General features: G+C 42.3%; 1 protein-coding gene across 5 annotated transcripts in view; it reads right to left on the reverse strand.

The window, feature by feature from the left end:
* The window catches only part of COL18A1 (collagen type XVIII alpha 1 chain), a 261,272-nt gene that overhangs the window by 117,594 nt on the left and 122,415 nt on the right, over positions 1-21,263 (reverse strand). For 2 of the 5 annotated variants that reach the window (XM_070726663.1, XM_070726654.1), the window contains exon 1: positions 15,014-15,786. The exons of 2 other annotated variants lie outside the window; for them this stretch is intronic. In XM_070726663.1, coding sequence (XP_070582764.1) covers positions 15,014-15,665 — 652 coding nt within the window. In that variant the 5' untranslated portion in view covers positions 15,666-15,786. Of the gene's footprint in view, positions 1-14,095; positions 15,796-21,263 lie in introns of those variants that run through there. One more of the 5 variants, XM_070726645.1, reaches the window with a different exon arrangement.

A 21,263-nucleotide genomic window follows, 5' to 3' on the forward strand; every position in this document is an offset into this window, starting at 1 on the left:
TGTTGGAAGCTGGCTGGGAAGGCTGCAAATTTGTTTGTTTGTTTGTTTGATTTTTATGCCGCCCTTCTCCTTAGACTCAGGGCGGCTTACAACATGTTAGCAATAGCACCTTTTTAACAGAGCTAGGCTATTGCCCCCACAATCCAGGTCCTCATTTTACCTACCTCGGAAGGATGGAAGGCTGAGTCAACCTTGAGCCAGTGATGAGATTTGAACTGCTGACCTTCAGATCTACAAGTCAGCTTCAGTGGCCTGCAGTACAGCACTCTACCTGCTGCGCCACCCCCGCAGTCACATGACCCCAGGACGCTGCAACCTTAGTAACATCTGCTAGTTGCCAAGTCCTCGGATTTTGATAGTGTGGCAGTGGAGATGCTATGAAAAATTTAAGTGCGAGGACCAGTCATAAGTCATTTTTTTTCAGTGCTGTTGCAATGATCGCACACATAAAAAAATGGTTGTAAATGAAGGGTTATCTGTACTTGTTCTTTTTCTCTACTGATTTGCTGGTAGGAAAAGGATGGCTGTTGTGCAAATGTTTCCAACAGATCCAAAGAAACAATATTGATAAAACAATTTGAAGGGAAGGAGGAAGCTTTCATCTCAGCTCACTGATTCTCCCAGTGCAACCGAGTTGCTCTTTCCCCCCAATGATTGCAGTGGTCTTCAGTAGGAATGGTGGGGAAGAATAAACTTTAACCCTGTCCTTTCTCCACATGGAAGGATTTGAGGTATGTACTGTTGATGGAATAATGAGTTTCCTCTCTTTTCCTGTCATTAAGTTACATCTTGACCAGAATAAATGGATGGAAGGAAACTTGACTTCCTGGTGAGCCCCAAACAGCTGTGTATATAATTGCATTCTGGACAGTTTGTAGATATGCTTCGTAAAAGGAATTTATTTGCAAGGCTGTTGCCTTTAGCAGATATAGGCAACATGCCATCCATTAGTGCAGATTCTCAGAGATGTTTAGTTTATCACCCAGTTCACATTTTATTTCCAACTAGCACCACTTCTTCTTCTTTATTTCTTCTTAATCTTTACTATCATCTCATTTACAAGAGTGAATCTGGCCCCAAAATAAATTCCGCAGTACTGCACTCCAAAGTGATGTGGAAGGTTGCAACTCAAAGTTCTACCTAGTGCTGCCTGGGAGATGGCAAGACCAGGAGGCCTGGTTGGAGATTAAAGAAGGTGATAGAGGATCAACCTTACTAATTTGTCTTCTGATAACTTTGCATTGTCTGGTTGGCCTGGGCACACCTCCTTATAGTTTCACATTTTCAGATATACAGTACAGTCATACCTCGTCTTACGAACCTAATTGGTTCCAGGGGGAGGTTCGTAAGACGAAAGGTTCGTAAGACGAAACATTGTTTCCCATAGGAAACAATGTAAAGTCAATTAATCCGTGCAACCAAACCCCCCCCCCCCCCGCAAAAAAACGCTGCCGCCCGGCTGTCACCTTTTAAAACAGCCTAGGGGCTTCTCAGCGACCTCCCGAACGCCGAACGCCAAACCCGAACTTCCGGGTTTGGCATTTGGGAGGCCGCCGAGAAGCCCCCAGGCTGTTTTAAAAGGTGACAGGTGGGCGGCGGGGCTTCCCAGCAGCCTCCGAACGCCAAACGCGGAAGTTCGGGTTTGGCGTTCGGCTTCAGGAGGCTGCTGGAAATCTGCCCGGCTGTTTTAAAAGATGACAGCCGGGCTGGGGGGCTTCCCAGCAACCTCCCGAACCCCGAACTTTTGCCGAACTTCTGGGTACGGGGTTCGGGAGGTTGCTGGGGAGCCCCCCAGCCTGGCTGTCACCTTTTAAAACAGCCGGGCGGCTTTCCAGCAGCCTCCGAACACCGAACGCAGAAGTTCGGGTTTGGCATTCGGCTTCAGGAGGCTGCTGGAAAGCCGCCCGGCTGTTTTAAAAGGTGACAGCCGGGCGGGGGGGCTCCCCAGCAACCTCCCGAACCCCGAACTTTTGCTGAACTTCCGGGTTCGGGGTTCGGGAGGTTGCTGGGGAGCCCCCCAGCCCGGCTGTCACCTTTTAAAACAGCCGGGCGGCTTTCCAGCAGCGTCCCGAAGCCGAACGCCAAACCCGAACTTCCGCGTTCGGCATTCGGAGGCTGCTGGAAAGCCGCCCGGCTGTTTTAAAAGGTGACAGCCAGGCTGGGGGGCTCCCCAGCAACCTCCCGAACCCCGTACCCAGAAGTTCGGCAAAAGTTCGGGGTTCGGGAGGTTGCTGGGAAGCCCCCCAGCCCGGCTTCCCAGCAGCCTCCCGAACGCCGAACCCGGAAGTTCGGGTTTGGCGTTCGTAACACGAAAAAAGTTCGTAAGAAGAGGCAAATGTTTTCTGAACCCCAGGTTCGTATCTTGAGTTGTTCATAAGACGAGGGGTTCGTATCTTGAGGTACCACTGTACTCCTAACCAAAACCTCCCACCCGCAGACTACAGAAACTTAATAACTATATCTTGTGTACTGTAAGTTCTTGTTTTGTATTCTTAATACTAGTAAATATACTATTGGAAGTTCTTCCTATAAATCTGCTCAAGAGACACTGCAAGTACCGCAATTATCCATCTTTTTTTTTTAAAAAAAATGCTGCACAGGTCTGCAACACATGCTTTGTAAACCTAAATACAGTATATTACTTTGGCTGAGAAAGAACAATCCACCCAAAGCCACCCAGAAAGGTTCTGTGGCTGAGGACAGACTTGAACCTGGGCCTCAGCAGTGCCAGGCCACCACCTTAAGTTCTTCACCAGTTCGGCTCATCATACAATCACTTGATACCTCTTCTTATATCAAGAAAAAATATTTCAAATTAACCAAACTAAAGATGAATGCTTACTGGTTTTTGGAGGGGTGGGAATGGTCTTTATACTACCCCACCTGGGATAGTCCCTGAAGTTTTCTTTCTAAAGCCTTTTAGAAGTGGCTTTCCATTGCCTTCTTGCTAGGGATGAGAGAGAATGACTGGCACAAGATCCTCCATCTGGTTTCATGTCTAAAGCAGAACTAGAACTCACAGCCTCCTAGTTTCTAGTCTGACGCCTTAGCCTCTAAACCAGTGGTTCTCAACCTTTCTAATGCTGCGACCCCTTAATACAGTTCCTCATGTTGTGGTGACCCCCAACCATAAGTCTAGCACTAATTCTCCCAACAGAGCTTTAAGCTGATTGCCAGGAAGGTCAGAGGGACACCCCCACTGTAAGCACCTGATTGGTCGGGTTTTAATTGTAAAAATTGTAAAAATATACGCCAAAATAGAAGCTTTAATTCCTAACACCATGAGAAATTTGTCTTTTCCCATGGTCTTAGGCAACCCCTGTGAAGCGGTCGTTCGACCCCCAAAGGGGCCCCAACCCCCAGATTGAGAACTATTGCAGTCTAAAACAATTGACTTCAAAGCTAACATACAGTCTATAAGGTGGGAAAATGCAACAATAAACAATTGGATAACGCAATTGCATTATATGCACACAACTGACTTGGGCGAAGTTATTGCAGTGAAGGCAATCCTATCTCCAATCAGGGCAGCCAGACTCTGTCAAGGGTCTGTCTTATTTGTTTGAAAGGCATGGCATTTTCTCATGAGGCTCTTGGCAACTGAGATGGAGTAGGGATTGCTGTTATTTTTACAGAATTAGCGACTGAACAACTGGTGCAAAATAGAATGGTGTCATTCGTTAAGATCCTGATGCATCTGTAGTTACAATGGCAGGAGGTGGAAAGAGAAGAACAAGAACACTGGATTCGTCAGACAATCACGTTGCTCTTAACGAAATGAAACAGATTGCACAAACTGGATTCACGTCCAGACTTGACCAAAGAGGGCTTTTTCCTAGCACTGTTGACTACAATAGTCTACTATGCTATATCCTCCAGACAGCTGTAAAAATTACAAGGCATAAATGCCAGAGATTTTGAAGCATGATGCAAATGTTTTGTCCTGAATCGGTGCCATGAAAAGAAAGAAAAAGAGGGAAATGCCAGATGTTCTAAATTGTTAAGGTAAGGAAACTCCTGGTAGGAAGAAAAGCATCTATTTGTGCTTATGCATTGGGAGGAAAGGGAACGCTATATTGAATGGATGTCCTTTGACACACAGCAGTCCTGCATTATACCTGGATTTGGTATCTAAAGCACTAGCAATAGTACTTAGACTTAAATACTGCTTATCAATGCTTTACAGTAGTGATGGGTGAACTGAACCCGCACAATTCGGGTCCGTACTGAATTTTGTGGTGTTCGGTATGCCAAACACGAACACGAAATTTTTCCAAACTTCGGGCAAAGTTCAGGGTCGTGGTCAGCGTTCGGAGCTTTGACGTCACCGGCCGGTTGTTAAGGACACCAAGGTGATCCCTTCCTGGATTCCATAGAATCTGCAAGCAAAGGGCGGTCCTTTCACGTAAAAATAAACATGTTTATTTTTACGTGAAAGGACCGCCCTTTGCTTGCAGCGCCGCTGCGGTGTCCTTTCACGTAAAAATATCAATGTTTATTTTTACGTGAAGACCTCCCTTTGAAGGAGCTGGGGAATCCCTCCCACGAAGAGATTCCGGGGGCGGAGCTTTGACATCACCGGAAGGTTGCTAAGGACACCAAGGTGATCACTTCCTGAATTCCATGGAATCCAGGAAGTGATCACCTTGGCGTCCTTAGCAACCTGCTGTTGACGTCAAAGCTCCGCCCCCGGAATCTCTTCATGGGAGGGATTCCCCGTTCGGGTTCGGTTCGGATTCGGCCGAATTTTGCGTAAAATTCAGCTGCACTTGCCGAACCCGAACACCGTTGGGTTCGCCCATCACTACTTTACAGCCCTCTCTAAGCGGTTTACAGAATCAGCATATTGCCCCCAACAATCTGGGTCTTCATTTTACCCACCTCAGAAAGATGGAAGGCTGAGTCAACCTTGAGCCTGGTGAGATTTGAACTAGTGAACTACATGCAGCAGTCAGCAGAAGCAGCTTGCAGTACTGCACTCTAACGACTGTGCCACCATGGTTTATGCACGGCTCATCCTAAATTCCAGTACAAGTGAGTTTTCTAAACCATTCTGTGCAAATCTAGCTTTTCAAAAGAAGAAAGTTGGCTGCGAATTCATACCTCAAAAGACAGAGAAGACCTTTGCTGCTTCTTTTGTTGTAGTTGCAACATAATGTTAATTTATTATATTTTTTAGTTCCTTTTTATCCCACATAAAAGTGGGATAACATAACTATTCTTTTTCCTTCCTTCTATTTTCCCCATAACAACAACCCTGATTGGGCTGAGAGAGACAGAGAGAGACTAGCCCAAAGTCATCCAGATTGCTTTCAGGCTCGTGGGATTAGCACTCATAGTCTCCTACTGTGAGTTCCTACAATCCTACTGTCTGGCTCCTACAAGCCTATTGACTAACTGACAACTGAAGAGGTCCAGGCTGTTAACCACCAGGTGAGCAGATATATTTTATGGAGAGTCCATGCAAATATTAAAAGGAGAGGAAAAACTGCTCCACCAAACTGGAGGCAATATTATCTACACTCTAGGCCAGTGATTTTCAACCTTTTTTGAGCCGCGGCACATTTTTTACATTTACAAAACCATGGGGCACATTGAGTGGGGATGGGGGGGGGGGCTAAAAAAAGTTTGGACAAAAAAATTCTCTCTTTCTTCCTCCCTTTCGCTCTATTTCTCTCTCTCTCCCTCCCTCCCTCCCTCTTTCTCTCTTTCTCTTTTTTCTTCTCTCTCTCCTTCCCTCTTTCTTTCTCTCTTCCTTTCTTCCTCTTTTTTGCTCTCTTTCTCTCTCCCTCCCTACCTCCCTCTATGTCTTTCTCTCTCCCACCTTCCATCCCTCTCTTTCTCTCTCTCTTTCTTTCTTTCTTTCTCTCTTGTTCTCTTTCTCTCTCTCTTCCTTCCTTCCTTTCTTTCTTTCTTTCTCTCTCATTCTCTTTCTTTTTCCCTCTCTTGCTTTCTCTCTCTCTCTTTCTCTCTGTTTTCTTTCTCTCTCTCTCTCTCTTGCTTGCTTTCTCTCTCTCTTGCTCTTTCTCTCTCTCTCTCTCTTTTTCTTTCTCTCTCTCTCTCTTTCTTTCTCTTTCTCTCTCTCTTTCTTTCTCTCTCTCTTGTTTTCTTTCTCTCTCAGAGCTTCGCGGCACACCTGACCATGTCTCACGGCACACTAGTGTGCCGCGGCACACTGGTTGAAAAACACTGCTCTAGGCAAAGTAGCATCTATAACTCAACCGGTCCCTCAGTCCCAGTCAGCTATAAGGATGCTAATATTAAAAGGGCAGACAAAGGACCCACATTTCCACATGAATTATCTTTCAAATTAATATAGCTCCAATAGGTTGCTTTGGCAAGTAATATTATTTGTCAAAGGGGGTATTGGTGTTCTATCAGTGGCTCATAGTGAACAAAATTTCTCTTGTGGTTCATAGATGCCACAGCCACTACTAATGAGCAGAAAGCTTCCCCTTCAGTTCCTAGAGCATCTCCCAAGATTATTCAACACAAAGATGACTCAAACCTTGGAAACTGGCTTAATGTGTTTCAGATAATGAATTACTAGCTTACAAAAAAGTTATGGGATGAAGAGCAATTAAACCCACACACAATTTAAAACATTTTATATGAAGAGGAAATTGGGAAAGAATGTGGTTTGCCAGAGCCCTGTTTGTGGAGTCAAAAAGTGATTGAAGGAGAGGGAGCATTTATTGGTGTGGATTTATTTTTCAAGGCAAGAGCCAGAACATTTTCTCTGCAGTTGAAAACTTTAGAAGGATCTTTGTGCTGAGTTAGAATCCCTATGGCATCGCAAGAAGGAAAGAAGGAAGGAAGGAAGGAAGGAAGGAGAGAGAGAGAGAAAGGAAGGAAAGAAAGAAAGAAAGAAAGAAAGAAAGAAAGAAAGAAAGAAAGAAAGAAAGAAGGAATTCTCTATTATACTATTTTTCTGCCAAAGATTTCAGACACAGAAGTAGTTACACTGAAAAATTAAAGAACAGTAGGTAAAAATAATGTATTAGGGCTTATGCACTACTTATGAATCCACCCTGGCTTTGGAAACTGGAATAAACTGCTATCTTGGGGTTCTTTTATGTTTTATTTTTGTTTTGTTATTTATGGGTTGTTGTTTTTTTTAAAAAAAAAACCACCCTGTGATTATGGCTTTGTTATTTTGATTGTAGTTTTCCCAAGAGTTGTCTTTTGCAAGATGCTGAATTTGACATAAAAGGAATCATGGCAACCATTCAAATATATGAAAAGTTTGCAGCCTGGGCCAGAGGTGAGATTCAAAAAAATGTTTTACTACCAGTTCTGTGGGAGTGGCTTAGTGGGCATGGTAGGAGAAGGATACTGCAAAATCCCCCGATCAGATGGGATCGGGAGGCAGAGAATAGATAGTGTGGGGCCAGTCAAAGATGGTATTTTCCAGTTCTCAGAACTACTCAAAATTATTACTACCGGTTCTCCAGATCTAGTCAGAACCTGCTAAGACATCTCTGGAGCCTACTCAAAAGTATGGAAAGCTTGAAGCCTGCTGGTTCAGCTAATACTTGTAAGATAAGTTGGTAGCCTTTGGAATATTTTTCATTACAATTCCCAGAACTCCTGACTATTGGGCAGGCTGGAAGGGACTTTCAAGAGATATAATCTAAAACATGTAGAAGAGACCAAGATGTCCATCCTTGACATAATCCATAAGCCTCTAAACATAGTTGACCCAATTTCTCTGTCCCATGCAACGTACCCCAATATACTATAGCTGCCACTGATGCTGAGGAATAAGGTGCAACAGTTATTTTATTTTTCCACTATGGTGAAATTTTTAATCCATTTATGCCCTATTCCATAAACATGTCAGTCCCATGAACTAAAATGAACCTAAACCCACAAAGCACATTTTGACTCTAGCCCTCAAACTTGTGAAAGTTAATGATCCACAAACGAACCAACAAAAGGAAAATATTTTGTCGCAAGGCAGCAAGTCAAAAAAGAGTGGAATAATTCTATCCAAAATTTTATTCTGCATAGTATCTAATTTATTCTGCACAGTACCTAAAAGAAAGAAAGCTTATATAGTGCTGGAAAATATAGGAGTTTTAATGTATGAAAGCTAAAATCACTGTAACTGAACGATAAATATTGTATTTATTTAAAAGCTGGAAAGAGATCTGCATCACATCCCCCAAGGCCATTCTTGACGCTTTAAAACCAGAAGAAGCAACCATAGGTTTTGTCTGCTGTGATCTCAGAGCAGCTGTGTCCATCTTGGCAACCTCCAGATGTTTCGGGACTGAAACCTTCCAGAAATCTCAAGGCAGCCTGCACCAGGTCATGAAATCATGAGCTTCAATGATCCTGAGTATGAACCTCTTCTCAACCACAAAAAACTGGGGTGCTTTATTGCAGCCATTCTCTCTAAACTCTGAAAGGCCTCCTGAAACAAAGGTCTTCAAACTTGGCAACTTTAAGTGCTAATGCTGGCTGGAGAATTCTGGGACTTGAAGTCCACAAAAGTTACCAAGTTTGGGGACTCCTGAGGTCCTAGAACAGTGGTTCTCAACCTTTCTAATGCCGCGACCCATTAATACAGTTCCTCATGTTGTGGTGACCCCCAACCATAGTTCCCTCTAAGCTGAGCAGTGAGCAATCGCTCACTTAAAAATCATCATCAACTCAGAGTTTTCCAAACCTGCCCAGAAGCCGAGAGGGAAAGAGTGAGAGGGAAGGAGAGAGAGAGGAAGAGAGGAAGAGAGAGAAACAGATAGAAAAAAGAGAGGAAGGAAAAGAGAAAGAAAAAGAATGGGAGTAAGGAAGAGAGAAAGAAAATCAAAATCTAGTTTGAAACTAGCTCAACTATTTAAGTGGCATTTTGATATTGATAGAGTTGCCCTATTATGACCTCACTGTTATAGACACACAGTACAGTATTTTATTTTGAAATTCTCTGAGGCAAAACAGGGTGGGTTTTTTATTTGTTTGCTTGTTTATTTATTTATTATTTCTGTGTCGCCCAGTCCCGAAGGGACTGCCGCTCAGACACTATACTTTTCCGCCCATCCCCCCCAAAAATTAGAGGGAACACTGCCCCCAACCATAATTCTAGTGCCAATTCTCCCATCAGAGCTTTAAGCAGATTGGCAGGAAGGTCAGAGGGACACCCGCCACTATAAATGCCTGATTGGTTGGGTTGTAAAAATATTTTCCAAGGTGCCAGAATAGAAGCTTTAGTTCCTAACACCATTTGTCTTTCCCCATGATCTTAGGTGACCCCTGTGAGATGGCCGTTCAACCCAAAGGGTTCCCCACCCCCAGGTTGAGAACCACTGTCCTAGAAGAAGCCAGGGAGAAACAGAGGAATGCCTCTGCACATGGGGCTAGACCTCTCCACTTGGTGTATTCCTCAAGAGAAAGGAAGAGGTGGAAAAATTCAACTCCTTCTTTTTGAAGATGAGACCTGAGGGAGCTGAGATGCAACCCCCTCCCAAACACACACATTGTTCTTTTGGCATTTGGACTTCTGCCTTTACTGTAAATATATTTCCCAGCCTGGAATAATGCCAGGAACCACCCTTCTCTTACCTGGAGGGAAAGCATTTAGAAGCACATTGAAAAGAAGGAGGTGCATTCATAGCCTCTTGACGGAAAAGGTTCTTGGGCATAAATAACATTGTCAGGAGGTGCCTTTCTCAACAGAGACTGACCGAAGCTCTTAAAACGGACTCCACCATCCATCAGAACATTAAAAACAAAATCCCAGCCAGGAAAACAATGGCTTTTATAGACAAGATGCCTGTAACTAAAATAGATTTGTATTTCCCATCTAGGAAAAAATAAGGATGATCTAATCAGAAAACATATTGTGAGGAGTGTATTTCTGTATTTTTTTTCAATAATACTGTATTTGAAATGATCTATTTATATCAGGGGAGGAAAATGATACAATCGTGTTAATAATGCAATATTATAATTAAAGGAAAAGAAAAAAAAGAACCCCGGAAAATTATGTGACAAACAAAAGATCTCCAAAAACACTGAGCCACAAATCTCTCCTGTACTTGGCAGATAAATACAGAGAACTGCATGACTGCTAGACTGGAAGGCACATTTGAAACAACTATAGAAAGCATAGAAAGAAGAACTATAGTGGCAGCAGCGAGAAGAAACAGTAGACAAAGCAGGAGATGGGAATTATTTCTTGCACCCATAATGCAAAAAGAAAAGCAACAAATTAGGCATTAGAAACTTCCAATGCAATTATTGATGGGTGTGTCCTGCAGACATGTAAAGTGAACAATTGCCTTAGACATTCAAGCCAGATTCTCTGTGATATTTGAATCATCTCAAAAGATTACATGATATGTTGATTAAAAATGGCATTTTTGTTTTCAGTACCCAGGACAGTTAGGCATTGTTTTTTTCATTCCAAATGGCTCTTCTTCTTTTTTTTGCACTTCCATTTAATCATATCCGTTTTTTGGAGACCGCCTGGACAAGTCCCTGGAGCTTTCTTTGGAAGTTTTTTGCACAAGTGGTTTGCCATTGCCTCCTTCCTAGGGTTGAGAGGGAATGAGTTGTCCAAGGTCTCCCACGGGAGTTTGTATCTAAGACAGGACAAGAATTCAGTCTCCTGGTTTCTATACCAATGCCTTAACTCCATCAAACTGTTTCTCCATAATTGCTAGCTGTAACCTAATTCGCACGCAGAGCATCAATTTCTAGCAAGTCCATTAAGTTTATAATATCTGTCTTCACCCACACTGCAATTTCCCCCCCTCTGGAATTTGTAACTTATTATTTGATGAAGGGTTCTAGAACAGTGAAGAGCTTGCATATGTTTGTGTTGGTTTTGTTGGGATCTATTAAATGTTAATAGGGATTTATTTTATTTATTTATTTATTTATTTATTTATTTATTTAGTCCAATACATAATACACATTGAAGAGAATAGATATGTAGTAATATAACTAAAAATAAGAATAGAAGAAAAGATATAAAAGTATAGGTGAACAAATTTGAAAGGAAGAAAAGATAAATGAGATAAGGAGAGACAATTGGACAGGGGACGGAAGGCACACTGGTGCACTTATGCACGCCCCTTACTGACCTCTAAGGAACCTGGAGAGGTCAATCATGGATAGTCTAAGGGAAAAATGTTGGGGGTTAGGGGTTGACACTACTGAGTCAGGTAATGAGCTCCATGCTTCGACAACTCGGTTGCTGAAGTCATATTTTTTACAGTCAAGTTTGGAGCGGTTAATATTAAGTTTGAATCTGTTGCGTGCTCTTGTGTTGTTGCGATTGAAGCTGAAGTAGTCGTTGACAGATAGAACGTTGCAGCATATGATCTTGTGGGCAATACTTGTGATTTATTCTCCTTTACTCAGTTTCCTGAGTAAAGAGAGAGGGAGAGGGAGAGAGAGACAGAAACGAAAGGACCCATCTTTTTTCATATATCCACAAGCGTGAAGAATGTAACAACCATCAGCCACTTTCATCTTATTGTGCAGGCAATTAAACTTTCTTGGGAAATCTCAAGCAAGTCACAGTGGTAACATCCACCCCTTTTTTGCCTCCAGAGTCTGCTAATCAGTGACAAGAGCTTCTCTTTTTTCAGAGAAATGAAAGCACGTTTTCAAAGAAGAATGTTTGATCATCGTGTGTGCAGTCATCTATCTTTCATCTCTGATAAACAGGTCTTGCCATTGTTTCAATAACTTGCAAAACTCCCTTTGATGAGTGGGCCAACGCCACGCCCCCCCATATATCTATCAATATCATGGGAAGGGAAAGCTATCTCAAACGACTGTCAATTTCAGATTATATTCTACCTCCAAAAGAGTGACTCTAAACATGGATGCCCCATATATAATTAGGATGAATAGCTGTCATTGTACAGGTTTAGGAGGGATAGATTTATTAGTAAGAATAACCTGTTCAAGCCAACAGCAGCTATCGTAACAGCCTGTGACCAGAGATTCTATATCCTAATTACATGTTGCATGAAATATTTCTTTTTGTCCGTCCTCAGTCTACTGCCAAACAAATATTCTGGATGACCCCCAAGTTCTAAATCCTTGAAAGAGTGTGGAATATTCTTTGCCAGCAGAAATCTGAGATATTACAGGCACACCAAGAAATATTCTTGTCTTGTAGGAACATGTTTTCTGAAACGTACAGCTTCTGCACGTGGTGAAAAGGAACTCCAAGATATAGGAAATGTGGATACACCCAGGGCCTAGGAAAAGAAGGACTTTAGGAAATATTTACCTGTTTAATAAGGGGTATTTTTTGAAATGCTAAACTACAGCTTGGATTGGAATGCTTTTTCAGCAGTGATTTTTAACAAAGATAAATAGAAAAGCATTATGCTACAACTAAAAATGAGTGCAAAAATGAAATGAAATAAAGAATCGTTCCATGTGTGCTACTCTGAAAATTGCATTACACTGTTGCTGCAATTGTAATTTTAAAAAATACTATTATTTAAAAATTCAAAATTACACTACAATAGCTGTCTATTAAAATTCCTGCATCCATACTATTCTCTTCCTCTTTTGTGCACAAATGTGTGCGCGCAAGCACACAGATACACAATCAACTATCTTTCCAACCCCATGAGATTGCCTTATCATATTGCCTCTTGCAAAGCATTTTGAAAGAACAGTATTTCTGCTTATCATCACATATGCTCTTCTGGAACTATATTCTTATGATAAGAAGGCGCCTCTCCCCAAAGCAATGGTGGGGAGATCCTGTTAATGGCAGTCCACAGTTTCCTGACTGACTTTCATCAAACCAGAGGAAGAACATAACATATAACACATGTTCGTATCCAAAGAATCACAAACCCTAATTCTTAGCATGCTTCCCCTTATCTCTTTTTTGGCATATGTTCATTTCTCACTTGAAGGTCCAAGATTAGGGGGTTGGACTTGATGACCTACAAGGTCCCTTTCAACTCTAATAAAATAAATAAATTACATCTAGAACCTTTGACAACTTTGGAGGCAAAACTATCTGAGGGCCCCAAAACAACAGCATGTGCTAATCCAACCTTGGATTATTTCTCAACCTTGGCACCTGAGATGTACAGATTACAGTTCCCAGAATTCCTAAGCCAGCACAGCTATTGACTTCATACATCTCAAAGTTGCTGAAGTAAACAAAAACCGATGAATGAAACACGTGGTCTTTCCTGTGAGATAGTGCTGCTTTGCCGCCACTTTACAGAATCAAGGCTTAGACAAAAGATTTATGGCTCTTCCTAACTTTGCCAAATACTGCTCCCTTCTTTGCCCATACTATTGGTGGCAATTTTCTCCTGGTTGGCAAGCAATTCTTCATTATTATAGAAGAATGCACCCTTTCCTAACTGGGATGCCCTCTCTTGGGGATTTCCAAACCCCAGAGTTCTCAGCAATGTTAATAGCAGTAGCATTTATTTGTATGCCGCCCCGAGTCTTCGGAGAGGGGTGGCATACAAACCTAATAAATTATTATTATTATTATTATTATTATTATTATTATTATTATTATTATTATTTAGCTTTATATACTGCTTCATAGTGCTTTTACAGCCCTCTCTAAGCCATTTACAGAATCAGCCTATTGCCCCCAACAATCTGGGTCCTCATTTTACCCACATTAGAAAGATGGAAGGCTGAGTCAACCTTGAGCCGGTGGTGAGATTTGAACTGCTGAACTACAGCTAGCAGTTAGCCAAAGTAGCCTGCAATGCTGCACTTTAACCACTGCACCATCCCTGCTCTTTCATTTGGGGGATTAAAGTTTGTACATCAGTAGAGCACCCCAATTTGGAAACCCTACCTGTCGATCACCTTTATTCTAGCAACTTGCAAACATAACACTAACATATTAAGAAATTCACATTAAAACGATGCTTGCTTTGGCACCATAAAACCTGGACTTCGTCTATCAAGAAGAGATTGGTGGTATCTCTATTTTCTCTTTCTTTTCTGACCCTTTGCCTGTGTCCATGTAGGTGGAATGTCTCTTTTTTTTTCTCCTCCTATCGGAATCTATTACAAAAAGAGCTTACCTGGTGATGGGAAAGAATGGGAAAAGAGACGATTAACCTTGCCTTATTACCTGCTGAAACATTTACAAACACACATGAATATGGGCCGTCCTCCTCTGGGAGAGATTCACAGGATATTGGAAGGCGCCCCTGTTTCCAGTGAGTCCAACACAGATCTTTCAAGGCCTCACAAAATCCCCGGCAGGGCGGTGGGGTGACCGGGAGAGAAGCATTGCACCCAGGTACCAGTAGCAAGCAGAGAAACCACTCCAAGTAGCGGTGACACCGAGATCTAAGAAGCCCCTCCCACTCATGCAAAGCAGCCCAAACTTCCTGCTCACTGCCGTGGTGCAAATAATTCGGCATTCGGAAATGCTTCATGCCCAGGTGGTTGCAATACGACAACTTGGTCGGTAAGGGCAAGCACCGGCCAGCCGACGAAGTCAATCCAGGTAAGAAGGAAGGAAGAAGCCCTGAACTGCTATTGCTACGTTGCACAGCATAGGTTAGTAAAAACTCAAGAGAGTCAGAGTTATTGGCAGGGGGGGAATCCATAGCGTTAGTTGCACTGGGATTAGAAATCGAATCTCTAGAATGGTTTGTTTTTGCACCAGCTACTCCTATCCCAAAATGTTTAAAGAAGGGGTGGCTTTGAAAGCTGAGGTGTGCTCCACGGCCTCTGGAGACAGGCTGGCTGGGATTTGTGACATAAGGCACCACCCAGCTGTCTAAAGTACCCACCACCTTGGACGGCATTCCTGCATGCAAGCTGCTGTTGCTGCCCCTGCTGCTGATGTTACTCGGGGATTCCTGCAATTTCAAAGCTTTTGCAGTGGTCAAAATCCCTTGTTTTTTTGAGAAAGTGCCCCAGGTTGCCCTTGTTGCCGGGGGAATGAAAGCAACTTCTTGCCCTGCTTCTGGAGATTCTTGAAAAACCGACACGGTGCCACTGAAATGACCATCAGGTGAAAATGAGAAAGAGGAACTACCTTGCCGTGGTTTCCCAGGTTTCTTCGGGAAGTTGCGCGTCTTGTTCCAGAGAAGCACCAACTCTTTGCTCCACAGACGAGCCAGCTTCGTTGCCCCCTCTGGCTTCTTCGTTTTCAGGGAGGTCTGTATGTCACCCGTTAAGTTAGCAGTGAAGTTCTGGATACTCTGTGATTCCGTAACAGGGGCAGGTGATGCGCTGGTCTCCGTCGTGGCAGGTACCTCGGTCCTCTCTATCCTGTCGGTTACCTTTTCATCCAAAAGCTGAACCAAATTCTGGATGCCTTCAGCCACGTTGAGGATCTCCACTCCCACTCCTGTAATATTTCTTTCTCTGCCTTCTTCCTGGGAAGGAGATGTTGCTGCAGGGACTGCTGTGGTTGGAGTAAAGTCTGGTTGCTTCAGGGTAAACACGGTCCCCGCTTTCCCCATGGGCTCAGGATCGGTGGTACTTTCAAAGGGGGCATTTGAGCTGGCGGTCACTGCAGACGTGGAAAAGTCCTGGCTTGTCTCATCTTCAGCCTCGGCAGCTTTTGTGGGAGACAGGGTGGTTTGTTCTGAGCCTCTCCAAAACCAATCCCTCCAGCTCTGGGCATTGGCTAAGCAGCATAGGAGCATCAGCAGAAGCCAAGCACTGACTATTGCACGAGCCATTCGAAGGTTGCTATGGGGAAGTGTGCTGCAGCGAGTGGTGAATGAAAGAACTCACATTGATCTGTCCTCTGGAGTTGTGGGGTTAGGAAGCATGCTGCTCTCGACCAGGCAGATATACAGTAAAAGGATGGGAGGTGTGGCTAACCAAGCCCTCCCCTCCAGCCTGTTTCCTATTAAACCAACACTTTTCAAACACAGCCTGGGAAGGCTTTTAACAGAAGGAATATACAAGCAGATGTTAAATTGAATCCTTCCATTTTATTTACTATATCCAAGCAGTAGAAAAGCATGCCTGGGAGCTAGCAATTTCATAATTTCAGCAGCGTGCTGCTTCCTCTTCTCCAGCCAAATCTTAAGAGAATATTTGGGCACATTAAGCTCCTCCCTACTCTGATATGAAAACAAAAGGTAGCATTAACTTCCGAGCACAAATGCTGGTCTCTAGAGAAATCCCATCTAAGGGAGAATAGAAGCATCCCAAAAACCTGTAGAGGATGAAATATGTTCTGACTCATTCAAGAAAGCATTTTTTACTCACTAGTGTACTCCCCTAGAGAGATCCTGCTCAGGATCATGAACGTGATCCAGCCAAAGCCAAACTAGTTTTCAGTGCATTTTTTAAAAAGTTTGTTCTGAGCTGAGCCTGAACTCCTGATGACTATTATATCAATCTATGCCAGGGGTGGGAAACTATGACGACTCTACAACCTGTGGACTTCCATTCCCAGAATTCCTTAGTCATCCATGCTACTAGCTCAGGAAATCTGGGATTGAGAGTCCACAAATCATAAAGTTACCATAGTTGCTCACCTATTGATCCTTGCAATGTAGTTAATAACTGTATGACAGTGATTTACTACGTCTTTTTTTTGCTGGAGCATTATTCCACTTTGCAGTGTAGCTTACTGTCACAAGTTCTTTTTTTTAACATTCTACCAAATTAGACTGACCCAGACTCAAAACAGCCACAAAAGCATCAGACTCTGGATGGGTAGTTTTTAAACCCTTAAACGTAAGGGTTAGGCGATGTTTTACTTCCAAAAAAAGCCAAGATACTTTTCAACTTCCCAGTATAGTTTGGAGCATGCAAAATAAACTTAAATCTCTATTGAAATGACTAGGATTGAACAGAACATAGGCAATATGCATAGCTTTTTAAATAAGCAGACTCTCTTAATGTCAGGGGATTGTCTGCTCTTCTGCCATCATGAATGGTAGTATCTGGAGCAGACTGGCCTTACGAACACCAAGAAAGTGGTTAATGTCCTACATGAGAAAAAAGTGTTAGACTAATTGCCCTGTCCTGTACATGGTAATTCAGACTATTCTCCATTCTACACTTCCTTCCATGGGACTATTACAGTCCAAACAACTTACTTCTGTGTAAGTAGAGAACCAGGACATGAAACAGATGGATTTCTGGTGCAAAAGCTTTGAACAAAACTACTTGAAAGCCACAATTGGGCAGGAAGTCTCACTGCCCAGGGAATGAAATAGTTGAGCATGTTCAGTATTGTGCGAGCTCCAATTTGTCTAGGGAAAGTGGGCCATTGTGTGCAAATGTTACTTGGATGACAAACAACTACGTTTCTATTTGAGCAAACCATTCTAGGGTCTGGGCATGCCTAGATCAGCAAAAGGGACACCCAGCTTAGCTGCTAAGCACCTGCAAAATGCTTTTATCTTGTTCACTTGTCCTTTCAACTGGCAAGGCGATGGGCGTGGAGGTGTATAATTTATTTCATCTAAAATTTCTAACCTAATCCCCTCAACACGGCAAAGCAGGCAATACCTTAAACAATCTAGAGCAATCGGGGGAAACACACACACAAACACATGAATGCAAACCCAAGCTGGGCTGGAACTATGAAATACTTGTCTCAACAGGTGGCAGAACTCCTAAATACAAGGCAAGGTTGGCTAAGCAGGATTAGCCACAGTTAGTAATGGAAGGGAAGACCACCAGTGTCTTCTAATAATTCCTATCAGTGCACAAATGTACACTATACTGTAATCTTCCTCAATTTAAGACTTCCCAAATGAATTCAGTTCCCATCACCATCAACCAGTGTGGCTTTTGCTGGCTAAGGGCATGGGAGAGGAAAGCCATCAAAGCTCAAGGGTGTGGAATTGAAGAAAGCTGCATCAATTCCTTCTGGAATATGGTCAAAGTCTGCATCTGTTCTCCATAGACCGAAAAGATGATTGTCATCCTGCGGAATAACTGCCATCCTACAGCTTTTCCTGGAAAGCTTCCTTTCATTGATTCAAATGGGTATTAATATGTGAAAAAGCTACTTGTCTAGCAGAAACCGCATTTTTTATTGTAGCACTGCCTATACTACAAGGCTGGTATTGTATGCAGCTGTTATCTTAGGCATAAAAGAAAGCAATTCTTATTTTACATAAATACAGAAGAAAAATTGAGGGATTCTTAAAAGGTCTGCTATCTATGAATATAGAGGATAGCTGGACAAAATAATGTCCCAAGAACATATTAAGATTAGTGGGGGAGGGTATTTAAATAATGTTAAAGCGAAACATTAGCATCAATAAAGAACTTGCATTAAAGCCATTTGAAAATATTATTAAAAGCTCAACTTATGAGTTTTTGAAGGCTACTCAAGAACCTCCAAAGAAGGCCAGTTTCTGGTGTTTGATATAATTCATTCTGCAACCTAGGAGAACGAATGAGATCAGATGAGCCAATGGTACCTAAAGACAATCTTATTCTAATGACCTCAGAGATCCCATGGATCATGCAAAGAAAAAAAGGATTCCTCTCTCATAATAGACAAATCACTGAAACACACTGAGTTGTAATATCTTAAAAATCCTAGGGTGCCATGGGAGGCCTCTGCATGTACCATGTTGGGAATTAGAGTCTAATGCCTTGGATAGTCCCAAACAACAGGTGTTCATCAGACATGTAGAAACCATTCTTCGAAATCTTCCTCCCGCCAAATCACTGGGCTTTGCCCCTGATTCCAATTCCAAGCCCTGGCCAAGTGCCAGGATATTTTAACATATGGATGTTCAAAGTTTGCTTGAATGGGCAGCGATGTAAACTTCTCTGAGAATTAAATAAAGTGAATGTTAAGACAGCTGTACAATCAAAGACGAACTGCTTTGTAGCCAAATCCTCCCATTTAAACTCATTTTATGCACGCAAACCAAATGCGAATGGTTCGTTCTGAACAGAGAATTTATTTTTCCATTAGAGAAGGAGAGGGGGGAGAGTTTAAAACAAACCTAAGACCCCATTTAAGTGACTCAACCGAGCATTTCATCTATTAATACTTTCTTTGAGATCCTGAAAAAGAACTGTATGTTATGGCAACTACAACACGAAAGATTTTCAAGGAACCACGTAAGTTCAAAAGCAAAACATAACACTTCACCTTAAAATGAGTCAGGCGCAACCCCATTACTCATTTCTCAGATTTTCCACTGCTTTACAAATACATGGCAAGAAGGACAGAGAAAACTTCTGTAGTACAATTGTGTGCAGGTTTAAAAGAGAATTGGGCTCCTTGGATTTATCAACAATTGTAAAAAAGGGGAAGCTCAGCAAATATATATTAAATAGCAAGCTATACTTACTGAAATACCCTTAAAAAAAGAAAGTACAAGAATTCTTGCCTGCTTTTGCTCATCTTTAAGAAGGGCGCAATAATAACCCAATATCATGAAGATTGTGGTGATAATCTACCACCGTCACAATTCCAACTACCACCCTAAATTTTCAATTTATTTTTATTACCTTTTGAATAGGCTAAATATTTTGCCAACTACTAGCTTCTTCTATTTGGCTCTTCCAAATACAGATGTGACTCACACATTCAAGAGACAGAACTGTTTTATTGTAGGAATTACTTCTTTTCATCAATTTATGGCATCCAGAATGTACTATAAATAAAACCATTAACTTTAAACTCATTATTATAAATTCAATTAATCATTTAAATCATTAATTGTACGACAACTTCCCTGTCTCTTGGTGGTGGGGAAGTTTGAATTACTATAAAGTTGCTAAGCCTGGAGCAGAGGGATTCATCCTCCGGTTCCTGAATATGGTTTGAAAGAGGAATAGCTTCCAATATCAACAGGGGGCATGGTCTTACAGCCCTAAGATATATACTTTAATATATACATTACATAAATATATAAAGGCTTGATCTCAGCCTAAGGAAGATGGGAATGGCAAGCAAAACTGTTACCAAGAAAACTCCAGGGACTTATCTAGCAGATAACGTTGACCTGAAGGCACAATATTATGAATTAAAGGTCCCAGATAGCAATGTTTATTTACTGCAGGATGATGGACTCTGAGCTTTAGCATCATATCTCCCTAAGCCTGGCATGAAACTTGCTTTGTAAACCATGTATTTATGTTCTCATGATATTGCCTTTCTCCTGTCCCCAGATCATAGCTGAAGCAGGTTAGAATGATCTCGAGCAGTTCCAGTTTTAAAGCAGGTTTCTTGTCTCAATACATTTTCTGCCATAAAGCTCATATAGCGTATTCCATCACACTTGAGGCTGGGGGCACCGTCAGGCACTAAGATCTGCCCAGCCATTGGCCTCTAAGGCTGCTGCAGGCATGTCACTCCCTTACCCTCTGATCATGGAGAACTGCTCTCCATGGCCCTTTTGAACTGGATGCAAGAGAGGCCAAATACTTGACTTCCAAAGCCTTGTCACATGTTACATGGATTTCTTATAAACTAGTGCCTGCCAGTTGTGGGTCGCTGCTTTTGTCACCATTGAATATATCACAGCTTTTCTCCCTATTCTGCTAATAAAAGGTTTTATAAAGCGGTACATTTTACTGTTTTTATTTTGGTGAGCAATTAGCACCATCAAGCCCATTCAACTGCAGATCCATGCCTATCCATGAGCTACTTGCAAGCTCTACAAAACTCCCGAGAACTTTGTAATACAGTCCATGGTGGAATCCACTCATTCTTGATGGCTTCTTCCTACACCCCATCTTTGGAGTCTGTGACTGGTCTACTGGGCTGTTTGTAGATTGAGTTGGACCACTGTTCGGTAAAAGCCCACTGGAGTAACTCCCTGCCCGCAACCTGTTAATGGGGCAATACTGCACATGAGCCAACACACCATTCCAACATCCACCTACACATACCCATCCCTGCCACATCCCATATTAGGGAGTGTATTTAATGGCTTTTTTCCATCTTGTTGGAAGGAGAAACAAAGCTGGGAAAATCCACCAGTTGCTTTCCTTAACCTATCCCACATTAAAACATTAAGGAGGGGGTTCTTGTCAGCAGCCTAGTCTCTGAAGCAGAGTACTGCCAGCAATTGAGATATGAAATGTTGTATCAGCAGCATAAGCATTCTTTTCTTGTGAAGAAGTGATGGATGGCACATTAACATGGCCATCCAGCTATGCCCACACTGCTGGTTATTGTTCAATCACTCATCATGCTCCCAGGAAAATGGCAATTCCACATATACATGGTCTCGGCTGAACTTTAGAACAAAGTGGCTTCTGTTTAATATCTATATAACACACCCATTGTGTGAGAGGAGTCCCTTCAATAAGCCAGCTAATTGTAATTCTTTTTCACA

This window comes from Erythrolamprus reginae, chromosome 1 (assembly GCF_031021105.1).
Source record: "Erythrolamprus reginae isolate rEryReg1 chromosome 1, rEryReg1.hap1, whole genome shotgun sequence".
Classification (NCBI taxonomy): domain Eukaryota; kingdom Metazoa; phylum Chordata; class Lepidosauria; order Squamata; family Dipsadidae; genus Erythrolamprus; species Erythrolamprus reginae.